This window comes from Diospyros lotus, chromosome 13, assembly GCF_014633365.1.
Source record: "Diospyros lotus cultivar Yz01 chromosome 13, ASM1463336v1, whole genome shotgun sequence".
Taxonomy (NCBI): Eukaryota; Viridiplantae; Streptophyta; class Magnoliopsida; order Ericales; family Ebenaceae; genus Diospyros; species Diospyros lotus.
The window spans coordinates 12,533,017-12,553,645 of NC_068350.1; the positions used below are offsets into that span (position 1 = coordinate 12,533,017).

The window sequence follows — 20,629 nt, forward strand, 5'->3', positions numbered from 1 at the left end:
CTTTGTACGACAGACGATATTCAATAGGTTGCAAAACAAGGGCAAGAGAAACATGCTTTCTGCCATCTAGGTCGATTAAGGCCTTAAGAGAGGGGAAACAACCTATTTGGCAGCATTGATAGAGATGAGGCCAAATTAATGGGTGGAAATCCGAAACACTGTGAAAGACGTATTGGCGAAGTATGTGGATGTTATGCCACCCGAGTTTCCAAAGGCCTTGCTGCCTAGGAGGCCAACTGATCATCACATCGAGTTGCTGCCTGGTACACGACCTTTAGCTAAAGCTCTCTACAGGATGGCACCATCGAAACTGGCCGAGTTGAGGAAATAATTGACGAATTTGTTGGATGCAGGCCTGATCCATCCATCCAAGGCACCCTATGGAGCCCTTGTGCTCTTCCAAAAAAAGTAGGATGGGTCCCTTCGAATGTGTGTGATTATAGGGCCCTTAACAAGGTGACCATCAAGAATAAGTATTCAATACGCTTATAGCAGACCTGTTTGATAGGTTGGCGAGGACCACATTCTTCACCAAGTTGGATCTGTGTTCAGGATACTAGGCAGTGCGAATAGTTGAGGCGAATGAGGAAAAGACTACTTGTGTAACCAGGTATGGGGCCTACGAGTTTTCGGTGATGCCTTTTAGCTTAACCAATGCCCTATCTACCTTTTGTAACTTGATGAACGATGTTCTTAATGAATATATATAGATCAGTTTGTTGTGGTGTATCTTGATTATATTGTGATCTATAGCGAGACCTTGGAGGATCATTTGTTGCACTTGAGGAAGGTGTTTTCTCGACTTAGGGAATGCTAGCTTTTTGTAAAGAAGGAAAAATATGAGTTTACCCAGAAGGTGATCATGTTCTTGAGGCATTGTATGAGTGATCAGTATATTTTGCACTCTTATTTAGTTGTTCAAGCTTAGCATTTAAGTATTCAATAAACATGATTGCTACTCATTTTGCGCTCAATATTGTTAATATAGGTACACATCACATGCAAAGCGGATATGGAACAAAAAAAAAAATGATTTCAGTGCATAACAGGAGTGGAAATAAAACTTGAAGGTATGGTTAGCTACCAACTCGAAATGAGGTGGAGAAAGTGAAAGTGGAACAAGAGCGAAAAGTAAAAACCAAAGAAGAGAGAGATTGAGAAAGAAATCTAATGGCTCACTGTGATATGCATTCCACTATAGGACTGCTGTAAGAATTAGTTTTTGGAGCTCGCAGTCTTATAGCTAAATGCATACCGCTGTAAGACCACTTTAGGAATTGCTATCTGGAGTTCACGAGTCTACCCAACAATACCGCGGTAAGACCACGGTAAGGTTCTGAATTTGAATTCAAAGCACGATTTCAGCCTATCTCCGTCAAATTCAATGGAGAACGAGAGTTTTCACTGAGCACGACTCAAAAACCCTAGGGATGGCTACATAAAGGCTCCATCTTGAAGTTTTGAATGAGTTTTTTTTTATGGAAGAGGAGCCGACAGAAGATTGAAGGGGGTGAAAGAAGGCAAACTATACTTTTGGTTGTATTTCTCTTTCTCTTTCTCAATCTCTACTATGGACTTTGACTCTTTTCTTTTTCTTTTGATTGTAAGAATGCATTGTTAAGTGTTCATAGCTAGGGTGAATGATGAAACCTGGACTTCTAATGGTTTGATTTAAAGTTACTCATTTTTCTATTTCCTTATTTATTCGGGTTGATTGTTTGTTATGTTTATAATATCGTTTTGATGTTTGATCACCATTGAAATGTATTTGTGATTTGTATTGCTTTCGTGAGATTCAATACGAATTAGACATGGTAGCAAACAACGTAGGGTCCTATAATAGGTAGAGATACCGTTATGCCCTGTGAAATCATTTTTGTGATGATCACTGTGATTGAATGTATGTTTATATGTTCAAAGGTTGACTAGAGATAGTTAATCTCATATATATACATAGAACCGAATGACCATCGAGAGAGGCTTTGGATTGTACTTGGATCATCAATTTTTAACCTAAGATAAGGAGTAACAAGATCTGAGTAATGAACAATTGAATCATAGAAGGCCAACGGTGGATTCACAAACCTTAATGTCTTAGTTTTGTGAGTTTGAATCGAAGAAATTGTTTTAGTTGCATCTTTTATTAGTAAATTAGTTTTCATTACAATTGAAGTCATTGTTAATAGCTATACTAATGTGTGTGTTAGGTTAAGGTTAAATCAGTTAGAGTAGACGTCAAAAGTTAGTCCTCGTGGGTACGACACTCTACTTATCACTATATTACTTGTCACGATCCTTTCACTTGCGGAATAGAAATAGGTGGACAGTAAGCAAAAGGCGTGTCCAGATGGATGAAAAGAAAGTGCAAGCTATTGTCAATTGGTCTGCTCCTACAAAGGTGTCCGAGCTTAGATCTGTCCTTGGATTGGTGAACTATTGCTGGAAGTTCATCCAAGGCTACTCAAAGAAGGTTACGTCCTTAATCGATCTGTTTAAGAAAGACAAGGCATGACAGTGGACTGCCAAGTGTCAAGAGGAATTTGACGAGTTAAAGGTAGCTATAGCTTCAGAATTGGTGCTGAAGTTGCTTGACTTTGAGCAACCATTTGAGGTACGCACTGATGCTTCTAACAAGGCCATTGGTGGTGTCTTAATGCAGGATGGGCATCCTGTGGCATTCGAGAGTTGGAAGTTAAATAAAGCTAAGCAGCGATACTCGTTACATGAGAAGGAGATGTTGGCGGTGGTGCATTGCTTGTAGTTGTGATGGGTATACTTGTTAGGGACAACATTTGTGGTATGCACCGACAATATGGCCAACTCTTACTTCTCAACACAGAAGAAGTTGACATCTAAGTAGGCACATTGGCAGCAACTTTTGTCTGAATATGACTTTGTGTGGCAGCACAAGGCAGGGGCTAGCAATTGGGTAGCTAAGGCTTTGAGTTAGAAGAATGTGCAAGTGGTTGTGGCAAAAATTAACAGCTTTAATACTATGTTCTTGGACCAGGTTCGGGAGTAGGCAAAGGTTAACAACCAGTATCAGAAGTTGGTACAACAAGTAACTCAAGGTGTGGTGCGACGCTATTGGCTCAGTGATGGCTTGTTGTGTGCCAAGGGGGATTGGCTATATGTGCCTTGTGGCGTAGGCTCGCGGTAACTGCTAATGTGAGAGACCCATGAAACGACATGGGCTGGCCACCCGAGAATCGCAAGGATGAAGGCACTGCTTGCATGCAGCTATTATTGGCCCAAAATGGATGATAACATAGAAGCCTATGTCAGGAGCTGCATGGTGTGCCAGCATGACAAGGTCGAGAGAAGAAGGGATGTAGGCTTGTTGCAGTCTCTTCCAGTCCCTGGACGATCGTGGGTGTTGGTTTCGATGGACTTTATAACAAGCTTTCCTAAGGTGGATGGGAAAGACATGATCATGGTAGTGGTAGATCGGTTCTCAAAGTATGCAGTGTTTGTGGCTACATAAAAAGCATGTAAGACCAAGATCACTATTGAGTTATTTTTTAAGCATGTGGTCAAGTATTTTGGGCTGCCTAAAGACATGATCAGTGATCAGGATGCGAGATTTACAAGTCAATTTTGGACTTCGTTGTTAAACATGATGGGTTCTAAGCTAAAGTTCTTAACAACAAATCATCCTCAGATTGATGGTCAGACAAGGAGGGTGAATGCTTTGTTGGAAGGGCATCTCAAGAATTATGTGACAACAAGCCAAAGGAATTGGGTAAATCTCTTGGACATTGCTCAGTTTTTCTATGACTTGCATAAGTCTTCAGTAATGGGTTGGAGTCCGTTTGAATTGGCCATGGGTCAATAGCCTTTGATGCCTCATGAAATGGCTAGGATGAATGCAACAAGTAGATGCCCTGCTACATATCGATAGGCCAAAGAGAGGCAGGAAATACTTGAGGAAGCACAAGACAGCTTGGACAAAGCTACTCTCTACATAAAAAAGTATGCGAATCAAGGGAGACAACCCTTGGAATTTGCTATGGGGGATAAGGTATGGCTGAAACTTACTCCCCAGATTTGGAAGCAAATCACCAATAAGAAGTTATGGGTTGATTTCGAGATTTGATGGATCCTTCAAGGTAGTGCAATGAGTTGGTGTTATGGCATATAAATTGCTATTACCCAAGAGGCTCAAAATACATCCAAATTTTCATGTGAGTTTCTTGAAGCCTTACTATGAAGACAGCACACCTAGTCGGGTGCAAACTAAGAGGACCCCTCCAGCAATTCGGGTGTAGCATGATTGTGAGATTGAGGCAATCTTAGACCATCGCATGTTGGGGGCAAGAAAAAAGAACAATCATGTGCAATACTTAGTAAAATAGAATGGAGCTCCAGATGAGGAAGAAAGTTGGGAAATGGATACAACTTTATGGCAGTTTGAAGACATCATACAATAGTACTTGTCTTCACTTCCAATGAGGCCATCGGAACCTTCTTATAGGCATGGTCAGTGATGTCTCTGGCAAGCTCACCAAAAGTTGCCTTGCTCTAGTGAAGCATCGTGGCACGAGGGTGGCGTGTCATAGTAGGTTATGGGTGGATGTCAAGCTCAAATGTTGGATGGCACAGGGTTGTCGTGCCAAGGTGGCAAGAAGCATGCGAGGGAATGCAACAATGTGCGAGAAAATGGGCCTCGATGGATGAGGCATCAACATGTGGGTGACGATTGGCATAGCTGGTGTGCGCGGATGCAGCTGGACCCGATTGAGTGGGGCGAATGCCACAGGACAACCAGGCAGGTAGAGAGCTGCAAGCACACTAGCAAGTTGAGCTGGTCGAGATGTGTAGGACACGAAGGCAATCTGCGTCCCTTGACGGGAAGCAAGGCCAACAGGCGAGACCGGTTACAGCCCCATGTGAGCGCGACCTGCGCATGCCCACAACATGCGGAGCACGTCCACGAGGGACAAGTGACCCAACAAACGATTTTCCCACGTGGTGCATGCCACCCTTATGGGTCTAAGGGGATAGTAATAGGGCATAATCGCTTGAGTGGTCAGTGATGTCTCTGGCAAGCTCACCAAAAGTTGCCTTGCTCCAGTGAAGCATCGTGGCACGAGGGTGGCGTGTTATAGTAGGTTATGGGTGGATGTCAGGCTCAAATGTTGGATGGCACAGGGTTGTCGTGCCAAGGTGGCAAGAAGCATGCGAGGGAATGCAACAATGTGCGAGAAAATGGGCCTCGATGGATGAGGCATCAACATGTGGGTGACGATTGGCATAGCTGGTGTGATGCAGCTTGAAGGGCAATTTTGGTAACTTTCAGAGAGCATGGCCCGAGCCATTCCTTGTATTCTCGGATTTGAATATAAAGTTAGGATTTTCTTGTATTCTTTGTGTGTGCTTTCGTTTATTTTGTGCATAAACCCCAAAAATTTGTTGTTGGCGGATCTAAGTGGGCGAACTTAGAGCCATCACAAGGTTCTTGCCTAGAATTCAGGGCTAGTCTTGTGACAAGTCATACATATCAGATATTATTCCTATTTCCAATCAACTTTGTTTCTCTCTCTCTCTCTCCCTTTCCTTGTCGTCTTATATTCTTCTCTAAAAATTGCCTCTTGTAACCTTATTCTCGCTACTGCCTCATCTCTCGTCGCTACTGACCCTCTTACTACTTCGCATCTTGTTGCTGCCCCGACCTTCATTTCTCAGCGTCGATCATGGTTGCATTCTCCATCTTTGCTGCCACTGCACACCTTCCTTTTGTTGTCGTGCCTTGCTTCTTGTTGTCGACCGCCATTGCATCCTTTCTCCATCTGTTGCTATATCTTCCTTCTCCGCCGCCTCTCGTCGACGGAAATGCATTTTCAGCCATTTTGTGTAATTTTCAAAATGGCCTTGGAACATTTTGCAAATTATAGAAACAGCTCGAAAAACGTTTTGGGCCATTTTTTATGTTTCCAAAATGGGAAACGGTTCGGAAATGATGAAATGGTGTCTCTAAGTCATTTAACCAAATTTTATACAAAAAAGAATTGTAAATCTATGACACCTAAGTTAAATGTGAAACAATAATGAGAATTGAATATGATAGTAAAAAATTGTTGTAATACAGCGAATTTTTAAAGAAATTGCAAAAAATTAAGCTTAATGAAATTTCAAGAACAAAATTTCTTTGAGTATTAGATTGGATATTTAATTTTTTTGGGGAATTTTGGATATTAAAAATTAATTTTAGATTAGTTGAGTTAGACTTAAAATGGGGCTTAGTGATAGTTTGGCAAACCATTGGGCAGCAAGACGAATGTAATTAAATCAAATCGGGTTGAATCCAATATTAGATATCGTAGATGAGATTACAACAAACTAATGAGACTCAATTTTGTTAGAAATTGATGAGTAGATTAAAAATTATTTGAGCCCAAAATTGGTTGAAATGAATAACGAGTTGGTCAAATAGTTTATTTTAAATTTGAATAAAAAACAAATATGCTCGAGTTGAAATGAAAATAAAATTGAATCTCGGAGTAAATATAATTGAAAATACAATAATACAATTGAATTTCACAATAAACGCTCGAATTAGAAATGATCGACCAAGTTTGAAAAATTGTAAAAAAAGTTACTTAAGCCACGATAAATAATTTGAATGAAATACTTTAACCTAACATTTCGAACAAATAATTTCGAATCAGATTGAATATTGTGAGGATCAAACCAAGTCTAAATTAAATTTTTTTTGGATGCCACCACAATTGACTGGAAATTTGGAAATCAAGGAGAAGTCCAAAAAAATCAAGGGAAAAAGGCAAAAATGGAGTAAAAAATAGGATGCCACATGCGTATGTATGCGAAAATTGAAAAATTAAATGTAAATATTGTGGGTGTAAATGTAATTGTTTTATAAAAGAAAATTCTTTATTTAGATGTAAGCAAAATATCTAGATTGAGGGTGACAAGGTGGGTGAACCAGGCCGAGGGTGGCTTGATAAAAATGTACACACGTCATGTGGTAGTTTTTAAAGATATTATTTCTATCTAAAAATAATTTATACATTTAAATTCGTATATTAAGTGAATTTGAGATTATCGTCCTTACGAGATCTCCCACCGCTTGTGCCTTCAATTTCGACAAATGAGATAAATCGCATATAGAAATTTTGCCTCACTACATAGGATAAGAAATCGAACCCACAACTTATTGGTGTGAATCCCAACTTATTATGACTCAACCACTTGATCTATGTCTTTAGAGTCGTATATTATGTGAACTTATTTGTTAATATATAGAGTTTCGAAATGATCGAATGTATAAGAGTTGTACAGAGAAATATCTTTTGTTTGTATTGACATTAGATATTTCATATTTTAATAATGCTTGATAATAATGATAAGATTATTATTTTTTTAATTAATTAGTTAGAGTTGATTAGAATTGTAAAGATAAGTTGATTGTAGGAGGGAAATGAGTCGAGTTTTGATTAAATAGAGTGCTAATTTATTTTTCTTTTATGAGAATGGATTTTGATAACTTTGGAGCCACGTATTTAACACATTATTTTTTTTATTTTAATCTTATCCATATATTTAACACATTATATTTTTTTCATATTATATATATATATATACTAGCGTATGCCAGTGCCTATAAAGACACGGTGCAAATAATATTAAGATTAAAATGCAGTTATAATTTATACGTATTATATTAAAATTTGTGAAGAATTTGTAACAATTTTATTTATATTAAACGCTCTACAAAACTCACATAAGAAACAAACATATAAGATTTATAATATTCAACAATATTGTAAATTAAAATATAAGAGCAAGTAAAAAAAATATGTAAATATTGAACAAAAAACAGAAATTAAAGTTATTGTATACTTGTTAACGTTCTATAATAAAAAGAAAAAAAATTACTAAATGTATATAATAAAGTACATCAGTAAATGCTCTACAATATAAATAAATTAAATTAAAAATTAAATATCAAATAATATATACTAGTCTATAAATATCAAACAATACATACCATCCATATTACACATAAATGTTAAAATGCCAAGTCTCCAAAATTTTTCTTTTAATTAGGAACTCTAGATATTCAAAAAAAATTATATAAAAAAAATAGTCCCTTTCTTTTTAGAATCACATGGAAAATATATTACATTTGAATTGTACAAAATGCTAAATACATTTTTTTGAGTGTGTGAGTTTAATTTTTTTGTTGCAGAAAGATCAACTAAACAAATCACCCTCACTTTCTTTTTAAATACCTCCAAACAAATAGTCCATTCCATCTCAAACCAATTTTTTGGATAGGTCCACAACAAATTGCCCTCACTTTCTTTTTAAATAGCTTCAAATAAATACTTTCAATGTATTTAAATTTTTACTTTCTTTTTAAATAACTCCACAACAAATAAGCTACCAAAAAAATTACAAAAAAAAAAAACATAATAATCTGTAAAGAGACATAGAGAGAGACACACATACAATTATGTCAAAACCTTACATGCATACACACAAACACACGTGGCTACAGCCATGGTTGCGGCCATCAACAAGGGGAACCCTAGTTCGGGGTCGAAAAACCTTAGGTTCTCGAACCTTGGGTTCCCCAACTATGCATGGTCGAAAAATATTTGATTTTTATACTATTTTAATTAAAAGAAGATAATACGAATAAATGAACCAATTTCACATTTTTTTTAAGTAACTGATCAATAGAATATATTAATCAATTTCACATTTCTTTAAGTATTAAAAATTCAACACCTAAATATAAAAATATTAAATTTAGAATTAAACTTCCTACTTTGATAAAAAAAAAAAAAAAAAAACAAATGTGATATATTACACTGTTGGTGTTTTTTTATTAAATTAAATATTTAAAAAATTAAAATAAATGGAATTGAATCAAATTCTTAAATTATACATATTTAAAAAAAAAATTAAAACTTACACTATTGGTTTTTTTTATTGAAAAAATTTCAAATATTGTAGTCGAATCTAGGGTTAAAGATCTTAATAAACTTATTGAATCAATTATTTAATAAACTTACAATGTTAGATTATACATATTAACTTTCAATCAAATTTTGCTAGATTGGGCTGCCCAATTAAAAATTACATCTATCAACCTACATGTAACACGGTCCCTAATTGGGCTGCCAGGGTTTCAAAAATTATACATATCAACTTACACTGTTGATGCTTTAATTGGGCTGCCAAGGTTAAAAATATTAACAAATATTAAGCGTTGATATTTAGATTATTTATAAACTAAGTATTAATTTTAAAAAAAAATAAATTTAATTGGCGAATCCCTAATTGCCGCTAGTTGGGGGCTCCAAGAGTCCTCGACCGTCACTGGTCGAGGGCTTCAAGGGCCCTTGACAGTGGCCAGTCGGGGGCTCGAGGAGCCCACGAACACCGTAGGTCATGGGGGTGATGGGTCGGTAGCTACCAACGATCAACCAATCACGCTAGTGAGTGTATATATATGTGCTTATGTGTGTTTGGGGGCGATGGCGACCGTCGACTGCGATGAGAGCAAGAGAGTGAGATAGAGTAAGAGTGTATATATCTATACCCAAATACAACCAAAATAGAAAGAAATTAGGAGAGACAGAAGCAAACATAAAAAAATTACTGTAATGAATATACCTTCTTGCGTGGTGATGTCACGACTGGAGTGAACAATGGTGTGGTCGGAGTAAACAACAGCTGGAGTGAAGTAAGCTCTGATGAAGACAAAAGTTGAGAGAGGAAACAAAAGGGAAATGATTGTTGGGCGAGAAGAGGAAGAGAGGGTAGATAGATAGGGAAAGCGGGAACATCTATTAATCTTAACTATTAATATATATTTAAAATTAATCTCAGCCATTGAAATGTGTCTCTGATACATTTTATACAATTTCAAAAACACTTCTCCCTTATTATATAGATTCCAACATTTCATATATATTTTCAATATTCCACATATATATATATATGTTTTCCAAAATTTCTTAAAATTTTTAGATATTACAATCAACTCTCTTTAAAGAAATTTCATTCTCAAAAATCTAGTTCTAAAAATTGAACATCATATATTCAATCCACATCTAGTTGACTTGCATTTGACCTAATTTTGACAAATGGATTACTTTATTTACTTTGCTTATTTTGTGTTTTCAAAATTAACATCTCATTTTAGAATATGCTTGTATCTTCTTATTTAACCTGTTTTTCCAACCTATTGTTGAGACATTTGGATTTCCTTCACAAACTTATTAGTGTGACCTACTAGATTTAGCTAAACAATTAAACCACCAGCACAAGTGACAAATCAACTTAGGATTTTACGTTCGCAGTCATTGAGCTATATGCCCCTCTATGCCATTGCCAGATAATCAATCCAGTGCTATGATAGGGTGTATCTATGTCATTTGGTTTGAATTCTCCAACTTTAATCCTTTGTAATCATGAGTACGCCTTGGTTTTTTGTTGGATTTTATAGGCCTAGGCCATGGTTCGGGGAACATAAGTTGTCTCGTAGGCTTTTGTACTCTTGGTTAACTATAAGTCCATTTCGGTTAATCGAAAGCTTACAGCCACACTTTAGTTAACTAAACCTGCCAATTTAGGCAACAAAAGGCAATCGGTGTGCAGAAGACTAATTTTGATTGATTGAAATTTATATTTTGTTGATCAAAGTTACTTGACTGCATTATCACACTTTAGTCAACTAGTGTGTCATACGACTAGAGCCGGCTTAAGATATAGAGTAATGAGGCCCATATTTAGGGCCCTTTTAGGCCCAATAAATTTTTTGTCATACCACCGGGGCTGGCTTAAAGTATACGTCAATGAGACCTATGCCTAGAGCCTCCTAAAAGAAGAGCTCAATAATTTTTTTTGGGTCAAGTTTAATGATAAAAATATTTTAATATTTTAACATTAAAAATATTTTTTTATCCAAAAGGACCCAATAAATTTTAATGATAAATATTTTAGTATTAAAAAGAGTCCCAATAAAATTTTCATATTTTTTTATTAATTTTTAATTGAATTTCAAATTTTAAATAACATAAGACCCCAACTCCCATGAGCCGCACTGCATATAACTTAGGGTAATTCTATTTACAACCATAGAATTTGCTCTATGTAACCATTCTAATTAAAATATTAAATTTTACTATTTACAGCCACACTTACTACTTTTTACAATCATTTACATACCAAATATACCCTTCACACACTCAACTCTCAAAAACTACACCCACGCGCATCAAACCCTATTCTTCTTCTTCTTCTTCTTCTTCTTCTGTGACAGCGCCACCGACTTTGCTTGCCTCATCCAGCCTGTTGAAGTCCTCCAAATCGCATAACCAGTAAAAATTGTACCTTCTAGTTTAATTGATTTCATGGTAGATGTAATAGTGTTGGGACTCGTCGGAGTTCCCGACCGACGCTTGGTTAGCGCCCGAACCTGGGCGTTCGGGGGAACTGGCACCCCCGAACCCAATTGTTCGGGGGAAGCCCCGCCCTCCGAACAGCAAGTTTCGAGAGGCTGGGGCTCCCCCGAACCACGTTGTTCGGGGGAAGCCCCGCCCCCCGAACAGCGAGTTTCGGGGGGCTGGGGCTCCCCCGAACCACGCTGTTCGAGGGGCTGGGGCTCTCCCGAACCACGCTGTTCGGGGGAAGCCCCGCCCCCCGAACAGAGAGTTTCGGGGGGCTGGGGCTCCCTCGAACCATGCCGTTCAAGGGGCAACTTGCAATTTTATATTTTATATGTATTATACATATTTTATATTTTATAATAATTATAGTTATAATAATTTATGTATATAAAATATGTATGTATATAATAGTTTATGTAATATAATTATGTATAATTATATATATATAATTATAACTATATATATAATTATAATTATAACTATATATTATAATATATAAAATATATATATATATCTCCTGAACCTTGAGGTTCAGGAGAAATCAATTCTCCCGAACCTCAAGGTTCGGGAGAATTGATTTTCTATTATTTTATATTTTATAATAATTATATATATTATACATATTTTATATTTTATAATAGTTATAGTTATAATAATTTATATATATATAATATGTATGTATATAATAATTTATGTAATATAATTATGTATAACTATATATATAATTATAATTATAACTATATATATTATAATATATAAAATATATATATCTCCTGAACCTCAAGGTTTATGAGAAATCAATTCTCCCGAATCTCAAGGTTCGGGAGAATTGATTTTCTCCGAATCTATAGATTCGGAATTCCTTCAATCTCTCGAATTTTAAGATTCGGGGGATGGGGGATGTCCCGAATCCCAAAGTTCGGAGAAATCCAAATCGCCCGAATCCCAAGTTTCGGGGTATTCCCCAGGCCCCGAACCCCAGGGTTCGGGGCTTCAGGGAAGAGTATTTTTTAATTTTTAATTAATTTTATTTTTTTAATTCATCACTCCTCGTAAATTATGTGATTTAATTTATTCGTAATATATATAAATTATGTTATTTAACTAATGATCGATGTTTATGATGTTATAAATTATGTTATTTTTAAATATAAATTATATAAATGCATGTTATTTGATAATATTGAGAAATTATTTTAATTTTTAAAAATATTAATAATTTTTTACTATTTTATATTGATTTACTATAGTTGCTGCTATTTGAAAAAATGATTGTGGCGATGGTGGGTGAGAAAGTGGGTGCACGCGCTTGAGGAGTAATGGTGAGTAGTTAATTTTTAACGATTTAAATGAGGGCAAATATGAGTTTTTATTTAAGGATATTTTAGGAATATTAAAAATAGGTTACGGAGAGTAAAATATGTGGTTGCAAATAGAATTTCCCTATAACTTATTCACTATCACACTTTAATTGACTAAACTGGCTAGTTTAGTCAACTAAAATTTATTAGTGTGCTCATTTAATCTCCAAATGATATCAAATTTTCATGAAACTTTTCTTTCAAGGGGTTTTTTCTTAATATGTCTTGGACACAAAATTCAACTCATTTACTCTGTTTTCTTTATTGGTCACAAGTTTTTTTAAATATTTAACTCGTTCAAAATAAAAAAAAAAAATGTGTCAACGATCTTGATAGTCATTATAAATATCAAGTTGAGCCTCTATATCGATTCAAAGAGTCTATTTGTTATCAAACTCACATTTCAAATAAAAGTAATTTATTACGAAGTAAGAACTCTCAACATAGTCATTTTTCTAATCTCAATAAAAGCTCCATCAAAGTTAAGAGCCATTAAAATTAAAATGTCATCCATACATGCTCTCTCTCTTCACCCTGTTTCATGGTCTCACTTGGTATAGCAGTATGTGCTAGATAGGATTGGCAAAAGACTATCTAGAAAGAGCCAACGCCGAGTCCGCTTTGGACCTCTTGGAATCAATATACTTTCTTATTTTATGGTATTTATAGGTACTTAAAAAGTGTTTTTCATGATTTTTTTTCCTCAGTACAAGTTCTTTGCCATTAGAGTATTCATGTAGTTTAAAAATTTTACCGTCTTTGAAAATTTTTGATGACGATAAAATTGTTCTTCTCCGATCGAAGGTCATAGATTTGGGTTGTAAAAACAGTATCTTTACAAAGCAAGGTAAGGCTGCATATCCATTTTTCAGGTGCTTTTATGCAGTGGGTGTGTTGCAGAATTTTGAGGCTTACATAGTTAAAATGTTCTATATCTAGATCTTGGATAAGAAGCAGCAACTTGGTAAAGACAAAGGAGTTGTTGCCTCGGCAAATGTCTTTAGCTACTGTATGGTGATTGATGTGCTCTTGGAGAGTGGCCGTTTGTCAGATGCGTTGAACTTGTTTGATGAAATGCCTGATAGAGATGTGACTCATGTGGCATGAGTGACTTTAAATTCCTTGCTCCCAAGTTGTAATGTTATCTCATTCCTGCAGGTGGGCTTGTTCTTCCCAACATTTATTCAATGTCTTCTGTGGAAACTTACCCTAGTCAGCTGGTTGAGAAATTGCTTAACCTTCCTACTCATTTAGGTTTTCTTGCACGTTGTCGGGATAAGGTACCTCAAAATAATGTCATGGTTTATACAAGGCCAATGCACAGGTGGTTGTTGGGCCTTTCTCCTTTGAACTGAACTCAGTAAACTATGACGTGATTGACAAACCACATCAAGGTACCAAGCCAGGCAAGGCTGTTCTTGCTATGTGTTTTAGAGCTTTACTTTAAAGCAGGTGTCCGTTAGTGTGCCTAAGAGATGGCAATGGCAAGGGCAAAACTTTACATGGTAGCTAGCCAGTTTATGGAATTTAAAAGCTACTGCTACCTTCATCTAGTTTAGACTGATTAATAAGTCTTTGCACATCTCATCATATGTACGCAATCTCACCAAGAAAACTGATTGTAATATTCAAGTTTAATTCTTTCTTATATATATTTTTAAAGACATCGAATGCAGTAATCACTTTACTACGATTTTGGTGATTAAAGAAATAATCACCTAGAATGGATGACGATGCGAAAACAAAGTGGCTTGATGTATATCCTTAAGTGGTAAGATCACACTTTTGGGTTATGTCTCATGCTATATCTGTATGTGCTGAAATGTGCTAATGAAAAATTAAATAGCTAGACTAGACAGGAAGAGCTTCACTCTTTCTCATGCTCTCCCTTTTGCTTCTCTATCCTTTCAGTTTCTGCTATTAACCTCTGCTCGAAGAAGAGTTGAGATACCAGACCCACCAAGATGACGCCAAGAACCGCAACCTTTTGCCATCCAGCTGAGGGAGATAGCAAGGAATCAACAATGCCAATAGCTATCAAGCCGATCAACACAAGGTAAATATTCCTCCTAGTCCTTGATCCTGCACTGTCTACTGTGAGCTCCCTAATCTTCTCTATTTCCTTAGCTTTTGCTTTTTCAACAGGCTTCGTCTCCCTCAAATTTTTGAAGAACAGGCCTTCATTCCGGTCTTTGTCAATCTGACCTTCGAACTCTGCCAACATCTTCTCATTCTTCTCAATCTCAACTTTGTTCGACTCTGCGGACTCCTCGAATGCTTGCATCCGGCTCTCTATATTCTCCATTATCTGCTAAGCACAAACAAGTAAATCACGGTTATGACTGATGAATGAAAGAAAGAAAGACTGGCAATAACAGCTCCCATGTTTCTTTTGAACAGACCCTGGCACTGGCTTCATCAAGTCCTTTGAGGGCATCTTCTCCAATCTGGTCGAACTCGGCGTTGGCTTCTTCGGCGAACTGCGTTAAATAGGCGGATCGCTCGTCTAAGTAGTCGGTGAGGCGGACTTTCTGGGTTTGAAGCATTGCAATTCTTGCAAGCAGCTCCTGTTTCCGAGCATCACCTTCTGGTGGCTGGGACTGGGAGTCCTCTGAATTGGAGTCACTTGACTTGGACACTGAGAGCACCATCAGGTTCTTCTTGTTGGAGAGCCCTCTTGGCTGGAAAAGACCGTGCCTAGTAAGTGTGAAGGAGCCCTGAATTGCTCTGAAAGAAATCATATTTTCTTTTTCCTTTTTCTTTTTCTCTTTGCTTTTGAGGAAGAGGAAGAGGAAGAGGAGGGAAGGTGTTAACTGTTAAGTGTACTGTGGAAAGTGTCCGGAGCCTCACATTCAAAGTACATTATCTCTTTGACTATTATAATATAAATCTTATTTGGGAAAAAGGAGTTTGCTTTGACATGACATACAGATAACTACTTTGCTCTCTATTTCCACTATAAAATTCCATGTCCCACTGCTAAGATATGTTATGGGTAATGATGCTGTATACAAGAATTTCAATAAAATGGTGCAATTCATTAATAAGTACATATACACAACTATAATAATGACTCATAATTATAAAAATGGCACAATCATGTTATATGCATAAAAATTGTGAATTTATATGTAAAAGTGTTAACGAATAAGACCAAATGCCCTACTCCACTCCCCCTACCAATACATGGCACAAAACGCATGCACCCAGAAATCGCAGTCCAAACATTCAAAAGCCAGACTGTCATCTTCTCCCAAAGTCTCGCCACAGTCACCGCATCTCGAGTTTTCCCCTATCTCGAACTTTCGAACACAAGCGAGAAGGTGCGGGTGATTCTCGTAGTCAAGAGTGACGCCAAACTTCACATTGCAGTTCCAATCGACAGGAAAGAGGCACTTCGTATGCAGAGATTGATCGCAGATTCCGCAGCGATAGAACCAGTAATCGGTCTCAACATCTCGCTCGCAGATTTCGCAGTAATGCTCGTCTCCCTCGTTTTTGACGAAGGAATAGGTCATTTTGAATGGGTGTTTGTCATATCTATGGCTGATAGTACCCGGCAAAAGGGCGCAACGAATGCAGAGGTTGAGATTGCAGGAGTCACACACATAGGCGAAGCCGATGAGATACTTGTCACATGCGATGCAGGAACCGGACCTTGTTTGCCGTAGAGCGAGGGCGTGATGGTGGGCTTCGTGCTTGACGGTGCGCGGCAAGGAAGCGCAGTTGACGTCGAGGTAGAATTCGCAGGCCGAGCAGGCGAAGACGAAGGTGTTTGAGAGTAGGCCGCACGAGACGCATTGGTAGAGATGGTGGTTTGTCGTTCGGTGGGTGATCAATCGGAGTGGGTGTTCTGGGTGACACGGATGGTGCGTCTCATTGGGCAGCTGAGCGCACCATTGGTGGAGATAGAAGTGGCATTGGGTACAGTGGTAGAATGGGTCTTTGATGGTTCTTGCGCAGCCATTGCATATTTTCTCCGTCTGCACGTTGTCAGTTTGGTTGTTGGAGAGGAATAATGGATGATCGTGGCTTATATGGGTGATCTCTGTTGCTTCCTCGTCATACTTGGTCTGTGTGCAGACCATTTGTTTAATGAAATGCGATGTGGTAGCCATTGATTGTTTGGGCAGTGGCAGGGTCTCTGCTTTGCTATCTCTGGAAATCCAAAAAGAACGTAATTAATTGACAACGGGAAGTACTGAAACGAAATAAAAAGAAGAGTTTCAACCTGGGTGGATCAACATCTGGTTTTACTGTGGAGTCATCAGAAAAAAGCTTGATCAGACTGAAGTCAATATCTTGGAGTTCTGCTAGTGTTTCAAACTCCCTGGAACCACACCATTGAAGATGGAAATCATTCCAAGAAATGAAAAAAAAGAGAGAGAGAGAGAGAGAGAGAGAGAGAGAGAGAGAGAGAGAATTGTCAACCACTCAACCTGGAAAACCCAGCTTGGGAAGGAGCGCAATTCACATGAACATAGTAGTTGCAATCCAGACAAGAATAGACCCAATTGGTTCTCTTCACTTCTCGATAACAACATCTGCATTCCGGCATGTCAAGGTAGGGTATATTCGGAAGGGAATAGATAAGGCTGAGAGGGTGATGATGCTTGCTGAGCTTGATTTTGCTCGGCGATGAAGCACAATTCTGGCTGACCCAGAACCCACATGTGGTGCACAAGTAGGAGCTGCCTATATGCTTCGAGCCACAAGCATCGCACACCAAAAGGGCCGGCTTTTGGATTGGAATCAATTCATGATTATGGCTTATGTGCACAAGCTTCTGTTCAATGGTGGTTGCCATGGAAGCACAGTTTATGTCCATGAAGAAGGCGCAGTGGGGGCAGTGGTAGATGAACCTGTTGCATATTTGCTTGCAGACGTCGCACTTGGACATGTCGCCGAACGCAGACATAGGCGGGTTTGGGCGGAGAGTGAGGCTGTGTTCGGGGTGGAAATGGTGGGCGATTTGTGGCGGCAGCTCTGCGCATGATCTGTGCAGGAAATAGTTGCATTGGTTGCAGCCATAAGATACGCTGGAGATTGATTTCCGGCAGGCGTAGCAACGAAGGTCTATGGCCGCGTCCGGTGGAAACATGCTGAGGTTGAGTGGGTGGTCATGGCTGAAGTGTTGAATTTCCATGCCGTGTCTATTCGTCTCTGTGATTGACAGCACAAGAGGTGTTTGACAAAAGTCCTCAAAGGGGATTGCTCCGTAGGAATGAAACCAAAAACAACTACATTTTTAACGAGAGATCTAGAAAATGAGATGGAAATTATAAGCACCGGTTGGTCAAAAAGTCCTAGTCATTATCTGTGTGCAGACCATTTGATTTAAAGTGTGTTTGGGTTACCGTTTTGACCGCTTATAAGCTTTATAGCTTATTTTATTGAATATTTGACAAAATTACAAAACTTAAAAGTTATACAACTTAAATACTAAACCAATGGTATTTGGAAAAAGCTCCTCCCAACTTCTGCAAAAACTCTATCAAGAGTTTTTGTATTGACAGATTGAATTACGATTTTACCCTCATACATTTCACATATTTACATTTTCAATCTCTCATTTTTGATCTTCTTCTTTGCCTCATCCATTGCTCTCTTCTTCTCTCATTTTCCTTCTTTAGCATCTATGTCTTCTCCATTATTGGATCTCCCATCTTTCTTTTCCCATCGTCGCCTCCTATTAATAGATTCATTGTCGGATCTCTACCATCGTTGGATCTCCCATTATCGTTCATCATTGCCCATGCTTCCATCATCCGTTGCTGTTCACGCCTCCATCATTGACATCCTCCCTATCGACCATTACTCTGTCTACATATATATATATAACAAGAATTATATAATATATATATATTATATTAATATATTTTTTAATAATTATATATAATTTATTAACATTTAATGATAAAATTTTATTAATTGAACATTAATTTATTTTTTATTAAAAATTAATATTTTTATAAATTTTATTTATATTATTTAGCAATATGTCCATTTTAATTTTTTTGCCTGATAACTTATCATCTTTTCACATTTATTTAGATACATTATTAGCTTAAATATTACCTAATTTTTAACTTGTACACAACTTAAAAACTAGCCAGCCTAAAAATTGGTGAAAAAATTGTAATCCAAAAAATGTTTGGGTTATCGGTTTGACCACTTATAAGCTACTGAATTAGCTTATAAAATACGTAGATTATTTTTTTTATGCATTTGACAATATTTAAGAGTTTAAATGCTATCAACTTTATAAACTATTTTAACAGCATTTGAGATAAGTTGCCCTTATCTTTTTCAAATAAGCTCCTAAGAGTTTTTTGCGTTGACCAAGTAAATAACAAATTTGCCCTCACACAACTTTCAAATTTACAATCTACCCATTTCTTTTATCTCACTACTTCTCTGTCACTACCTCCTCCAACTCCTTATTGTCGCTGCCTCTCTCCAATTTCAATCGTCGCCGTCTTTGCCTCTAGATCCTTCATAGCCATCAGTTCTTGCCTCTGACCTATCCCCACCGATCGTCGCCTCCAGATACATTCCCATTGACCATTGCCTCTAGCCTCTATCATTGTCTCTTTCATGTCTGTCGTTATCGTTTATCACTTCCTCTTTCATCAACTACCTCTTTGTATATATATATTATATTGATATATTTTTTAATAATTGTGTATAATTTATCAATTTATAATTATAATAATTTAATCAGTTGAATATCAATTTATAATTTATTTTTATTAAAAATTATTATTTTTTCTAAATTTTATTTATATTATTTAACAACATGTCTATTTTTGTCTTTTTAAAAAGTTTCAATAGTTTATCAATTTTTTTTAAACCAAATACATAATTATTTAATTAATAACTTAAATCACATTTATCCAAACACATTATTAATTTAAACACTATTTAATTTTTAAATTTTACATAATTTAAAAGTAAAAAAAGCTTATAAACCCTTAAAAATGGTGCGCCAAACACCCACTTAGTTTCGCCATACTTCTGAAAAGTCTCTAAAGTGCCATGATCCTCCAAAATACAAGAATCAGGTACATAAAATATTGGCTATTTCCCATTAAATGACTATTTTTAAACGGCAAAATAGTAATTCTGCTTATTCATTACCACTCCTCATCTTCTAACTTTTGTGGAGACTGAGACGTTTGGTATATAAAAAAAATTTAAAATTTTAAAATTCATGATTCTTGATAATATTTTTGAAAATTTTTAATTTTTAAAATTTATATAATTTTATATTTAGTTAATTTTAAACATTCTTAAAAATATTGAATATTCTTTTATGAAAATCTTATATTTTTATGTTTAGTTTGAATACAATATTTTTAGAAATTTATGTTATTGTTTTAAAATTATCCTTATTTAATTTTTTGCTTAAAAATAATAAATTCCTTCTAGTATATAAAATATTAGTTTTAGGAAGTCAAAAAATATCATTTTTTTATATATTATATATATGTGTGTGTGTATATATATACATAATACATATATTTGTATGAATATATATATATATATATGTTTATAAGAAGAAGGTTATGACAAAGATAACTGTGAAAAGATTATGAAATTATAAGAGAGTAAAAAGTGTTTTAGTCTTTTTATTTTTTAAATTTTTTTTCAAATCCATGAGAATCCAAAATTCTCAATTCCCCTTATGAAAATATTTTTGTGAAAAAGTTGATTAAAAATAAATTTTAAGAATGTTATTTTTTTAATTTTTTTTTAAATTTTACCAAACATAATAATCTAAAATTTCAACCTTTACATTTCTGGCCCCTTAGCATATACATAGGCAAGGCTGCAAAATCTGCC

The 20,629-nt window shown here is 36.3% G+C and overlaps 2 protein-coding genes and 1 long non-coding RNA gene across 4 annotated transcripts; 1 reads left to right on the plus strand and 2 right to left on the minus strand.

Annotated features, from left to right (window-relative positions):
* The first annotated feature begins 13,076 nt into the window (after positions 1 to 13,076).
* On the plus strand, positions 13,077 to 15,321 carry LOC127789280 (uncharacterized). 2 transcript variants are annotated; one of them, XR_008020523.1, is made up of 5 exons: positions 13,077 to 13,453; positions 13,589 to 13,631; positions 13,724 to 14,840; positions 14,930 to 15,109; positions 15,185 to 15,321. It is a non-coding gene; the product is annotated as an uncharacterized LOC127789280 (long non-coding RNA). The 2 variants fall into 2 exon arrangements; XR_008020522.1 differs by having other exon boundaries at positions 13,078 to 13,631.
* Positions 14,404 to 15,525, minus strand: LOC127789279 (uncharacterized). Its single transcript, XM_052318148.1, has 2 exons — positions 15,187 to 15,525; positions 14,404 to 15,092 (listed from the first exon to the last, which is right to left on the minus strand). Exons 1-2 carry the CDS (start codon positions 15,523 to 15,525, stop codon positions 14,652 to 14,654), a joined length of 780 nt encoding a protein of 259 aa, XP_052174108.1. The 3' UTR covers positions 14,404 to 14,651.
* Positions 15,526 to 15,741: 216 nt separating this feature from the next.
* Positions 15,742 to 18,063, minus strand: LOC127789278 (uncharacterized). The gene is made up of 3 exons (XM_052318146.1): positions 17,224 to 18,063; positions 17,016 to 17,114; positions 15,742 to 16,942 (listed from the first exon to the last, which is right to left on the minus strand). Exons 1-3 carry the CDS (start codon positions 17,928 to 17,930, stop codon positions 15,961 to 15,963), a joined length of 1,788 nt encoding a protein of 595 aa, XP_052174106.1. The 5' UTR covers positions 17,931 to 18,063; the 3' UTR covers positions 15,742 to 15,960.
* Between the last annotated feature and the right edge of the window lie 2,566 nt (positions 18,064 to 20,629).

Coding starts and splice junctions, on each gene's coding strand:
- LOC127789278 (XM_052318146.1), bottom strand. CDS start 17,930: ATGGAAATTCAACACTTCAGCCATGACCACCCACTCAACCTCAGCATG. Junction 17,115..17,223: donor TCCCAAGCTGGGTTTTCCAG/GTTGAGTGGTTG, acceptor GTGTGGTTCCAG/GGAGTTTGAAACACTAGCAG. Junction 16,943..17,015: donor CCAGATGTTGATCCACCCAG/GTTGAAACTCTT, acceptor TTGGATTTCCAG/AGATAGCAAAGCAGAGACCC.
- LOC127789279 (XM_052318148.1), bottom strand. CDS start 15,525: ATGATTTCTTTCAGAGCAATTCAGGGCTCCTTCACACTTACTAGGCAC. Junction 15,093..15,186: donor TTGATGAAGCCAGTGCCAGG/GTCTGTTCAAAA, acceptor TGTGCTTAGCAG/ATAATGGAGAATATAGAGAG.